At 36.6% G+C, this 4167-nt stretch overlaps 1 protein-coding gene across 1 annotated transcript; it reads left to right on the forward strand.

Annotated features, from left to right (window-relative positions):
- The first annotated feature begins 1585 nt into the window (after positions 1–1585).
- Positions 1586–4167, forward strand: LOC107919950 (transcription factor MYC2-like). The gene has a single exon (NM_001399840.1). The coding sequence runs from the start codon at positions 1759–1761 to the stop codon at positions 3781–3783; it is 2025 nt and encodes a 674-aa protein (NP_001386769.1). The 5' UTR covers positions 1586–1758; the 3' UTR covers positions 3784–4167.

Here is a 4167-nt window from a genome sequence, read left to right on the forward strand (position 1 = left end):
ATATTTTTAACAAATGAGTAAATTTTAAATTTTTATTATAATTTTATTAATTTTTCTATTTTTAATATTTGTAATAAATTTTGTATATTTTTCATTTTTAAATTTTTTTTTAAAAAATTTAACATCATTATGACATATTCTATGACAAGTGGTAGCCTATGATTGGTTGGATATTCCAACCATTGATTTTTTATATCTAAAGGACTATACTCAGAACGTCATATAACATTAAAGACCAAAGTGGGCCAAAAATAAACTTTAAGAACCAATGTGAGAAAATTGGTATACTTGAGAGACTAAAGTGTGCATTAAACCTAAACAGAACCTTCTCGGTACATACCAAACGCATTGAAACCATCCTTTTTTTGGGTAAATTTTACAAATAGTTATCCAACTATTAACATGTTTTTATTTTGGTCACTCAGATTTAAAAAATTTTATTTTAGTCACTAATGTTATCAAAATCTAATATTTTGGTCATTCATTATATAAATCCCTGATGAAATGTAGAGGTAGGCTTTTCTTATTTGTATAATAACAAATTTAACTCTCAAATGTTTATAGATTCTATTAATTTGGTCATAATTCTGAAAAAAAATATTTAAAATTTTATTTTTCAATAAAAATACATAAAATTTTATAAATAAATACATACAATTTTATAAAAATATTTATAAATAAATAAATATGTATTATTCTCATTTTCTAACATGAAATTTATTTATTAATATAATAATTTTATAAATAAAATGATAATTATAAATGAAACAATTTAAGGAAAAAAATCATGAAGAAGTTTGAAGTCGAAAATGATAAAAAATCAATGTTTGTAAGTTGTTGCCCAGAATAAGTTTGTTGCGTTTGAGGCTGTGGTTGAAAGCGGGCATGATTGGGTATTAGAGGCCCAATAGGCGGAAGGTCATGTTGATAGCACCATAATTGATTCCTAGTTGGATGACATGACGGCAGAAGATGTGAAAATCGAAGAATTTGGAGTAAGAGATATTGGTGCTAGTGGTTGTGGGTGAAGGCGGTATCCAATGCTCGACAAATTCGGTGAGTACTAAGAAACAAGGTTAATGTATAATAAATAAATTATTATTTATAAATAAATTTTAAAAAGAAAAGTCCGAATTTGGTTTAAGTCTTGTCTGGAGTTTTTTTTATAAATATTTTATTTATAAAATTACTATTTTACTAAATAAATTTCATGGTAGAAAAAGAGAAAAATGGGTATAATATTTATAATTTTGCATTTATTTTTTTATAAAATCTTCTATATTTGTATCAAAAATTAAGATTTTAAGATTTTAATTTTTTTTTTTAAAGAACCAAGATTAAATTAATAAAATGTGTAAAATTGTAGAGATAAATTTATTATTATTCTAATAAAAATAGTTAAATTAATATTCCGTTAATGATGAAATGAAGGAGTGACCAAAATATTAAAATTTGATAATGTTAATAACTAAAATGAAAAGTTTTAAACCTGGATGATCAAAATAGAAAAATGCTAATAGTTGAGCAGTATATGTAAAATTTAGTTTTTTGTTTTTTTAATCCACGCGCTAAAACAAAAAGGAAAAAAAAAACAGTTGAGCTTTCACTCCAAATAAATCTCAAGCCAAACCCAGTTGCATCCCCAAAATAATCTAATCCCATCCCCCCACTCCCAGCTTCTGTGCTTTATTTTCCTGCTGCTCCTCCACCTCCACAAAAACAAATTCCAAAGAAATAAATCTGGCGAAATCTTATGGAATGACGGACTATCAGTTAGCACCCACCATGAATCTTTGGACCGACGATAATGCATCTGTTATGGAAGCTTTCATGACCTCTGACCTTTCTTCTATATGGCCACCTCCACAATCCTCTGCTTCCACTTCCACTCCAGTTGTTGCTGCTCCTCCTCCTCCTCCTCCTCCTGCTGCTGGGCTCGACCCATCAAAGTCCTTCCTCCCCCACTCCCAGCCCTCCGTTTCTCTCCTCAGTCAAGAATCTCTTCAACAACGTCTCCAAGCACTCATCGAAGGGGCTCGCGAGAGCTGGACTTACGCCATTTTCTGGCAGTCTTCTTACGATTACTCCGCCACTACCGTGCTCGGTTGGGGGGACGGCTATTACAAAGGCGAAGAAGACAAAGGGAAGGCAAAGTTGAAAGCTTCTTCATCTTCTGTTGCTGAACAAGAACACCGTAAGAAAGTGCTTCGAGAACTCAACTCCTTGATTTCTGGATCCGCAGCTCCCACCGACGATGCCGTCGACGAAGAAGTCACCGACACCGAGTGGTTCTTTTTGGTATCCATGACGCAGTCTTTTGTCGACGGCAGCGGCCTTCCGGGCCAGGCTTTTTTCAATTCAAGTCCCGTTTGGGTTGCTGGGCCGGATCGGTTAGAGAGTTCCATGTGCGAGAGGGCGAAGCAAGCGCAAGTTTTTGGTTTGCAAACCTTGGTTTGTATACCCTCGGCAAATGGGGTTGTTGAGTTAGGGTCAACGGAACTCATCACGCAAAGCTCAGATATAATGAACAAGGTTCGGGTTTTGTTTAATTTCAATATCGAGATCGAAGCTGGTTCTTGGTGTATGAGTAACAACACTGCTGATCAAGGCGAAAATGATCCCTCTTCGCTTTGGATTAGTGACCCACATGCTGGAGTCGAGTTTAAGGAAAGCAGCAACACCACCACCACCACCAATCATACTAGCAACCAGAATCAGCAGACTCAGAAGTCAATTCAGTTCTGCGACAATCGTAGTTCCAGTAGTTTAACCGAGAATCCGAGTTCTATTCCTGCTGGAAATCATCACCAGCAGCAGCAGAGTCATCCGCAGGGGCAAAGTTTATGCTTGAATTTTTCCGATTATGGCTTTGATGAGAGTAGCAGTGTGAGGAATGGGAATTCATCTTCTCATTTGTTGAAACCTGAATCCGGAGAGATATTGAATTTTGGTGAGAGTAAGAGAAGTGGGAATGGGAATTTGTTCACAGGAAACTCTCCGTTCGCTGTGGAGAACAAGAAGAGGTCGCCTAATTCAAGAGGGAGTAACGAAGAAGCTATGCTTTCGTTTACTTCAGGTGTAATTTTACCTTCATCTGGTGTGGTGAAATCAAGTGGGGGTGCCGGGGATTCAGATCACTCTGATCTTGAAGCTTCCGTTGTTAAGGAGGCTGATAGTAGTCGAGTCGTAGAGCCTGAAAAGAGGCCTCGAAAACGGGGGAGAAAACCGGCTAACGGAAGAGAAGAGCCTCTAAATCATGTTGAAGCAGAGCGTCAAAGAAGGGAGAAGCTTAACCAGAAGTTTTACGCCCTGCGTGCGGTGGTTCCTAACGTGTCGAAGATGGATAAAGCATCGCTCTTGGGTGATGCTATTTCATATATTAACGAGCTCAAGTCGAAGCTACAAAGTGCAGATTTGGAGAAAGAGGAGATGCAGAGCCAATTAGAGGCATTGAAGAAAAATTTGTCAAGTAAAGCTCCACCACCACATGATCAAGACCTCAAGATTTCAAATCACAGTGGCAATAAATTGATAGATTTGGAGATTGAGGTGAAGATTATTGGATGGGATGCAATGATTCAAATCCAATGCAGTAAAAAGAACCATCCAGCAGCAAAGCTAATGGCTGCCTTGAAGGAATTAGACCTGGATGTGCACCACGCTAGTGTATCAGTAGTGAAAGACTTGATGATCCAACAAGCCAATGTGAAGATGGGGAGCCGGTTTTTCACGCAGGAGCAATTAAAATCAGCCCTAACAACCAAACTTGGAGATGCAAGATAGAGAGTATTGAGCAGAGCTTGATTGAAAGATCATTGTTTAAAATGGCTGCAGGGTTCTGGGATATTTTAAGGCTCCTGGTAGCACGAGCTCTGTAAAATACTGTTCTGTTTTGTTCTTATTAGTGTTTAGTGTAGTTAATAATAGTTTGAGAGGTGATGTTAATGAATCAGGAGCTTAACTGGTTAGCAGGTGGTGGGTTGATTTCCCAATAACTTTAAAAACACTGGATTAACATTTGTTGAGCTCCAATCAAGTGAAAATAGCCCCCCCCCCCTCTTTTTTTGTGTGTTAAATCTTGTAGTATGTCTTGAATTCAATGTAAATAGCTTGTTAATGTTAAGAATATGAACCTGAATGAACAAGTTCTGGGTTTGTTGTTATTAT

The sequence above is a fragment of the Gossypium hirsutum genome, chromosome A08 (genome assembly GCF_007990345.1).
Source record: "Gossypium hirsutum isolate 1008001.06 chromosome A08, Gossypium_hirsutum_v2.1, whole genome shotgun sequence".
NCBI lineage: Eukaryota > Viridiplantae > Streptophyta > Magnoliopsida > Malvales > Malvaceae > Gossypium > Gossypium hirsutum.

What these genes read in the sequence shown, in the direction of transcription:
- LOC107919950 (NM_001399840.1), top strand. Translation starts at nt 1,759, where the DNA reads ATGACGGACTATCAGTTAGCACCCACCATGAATCTTTGGACCGACGAT.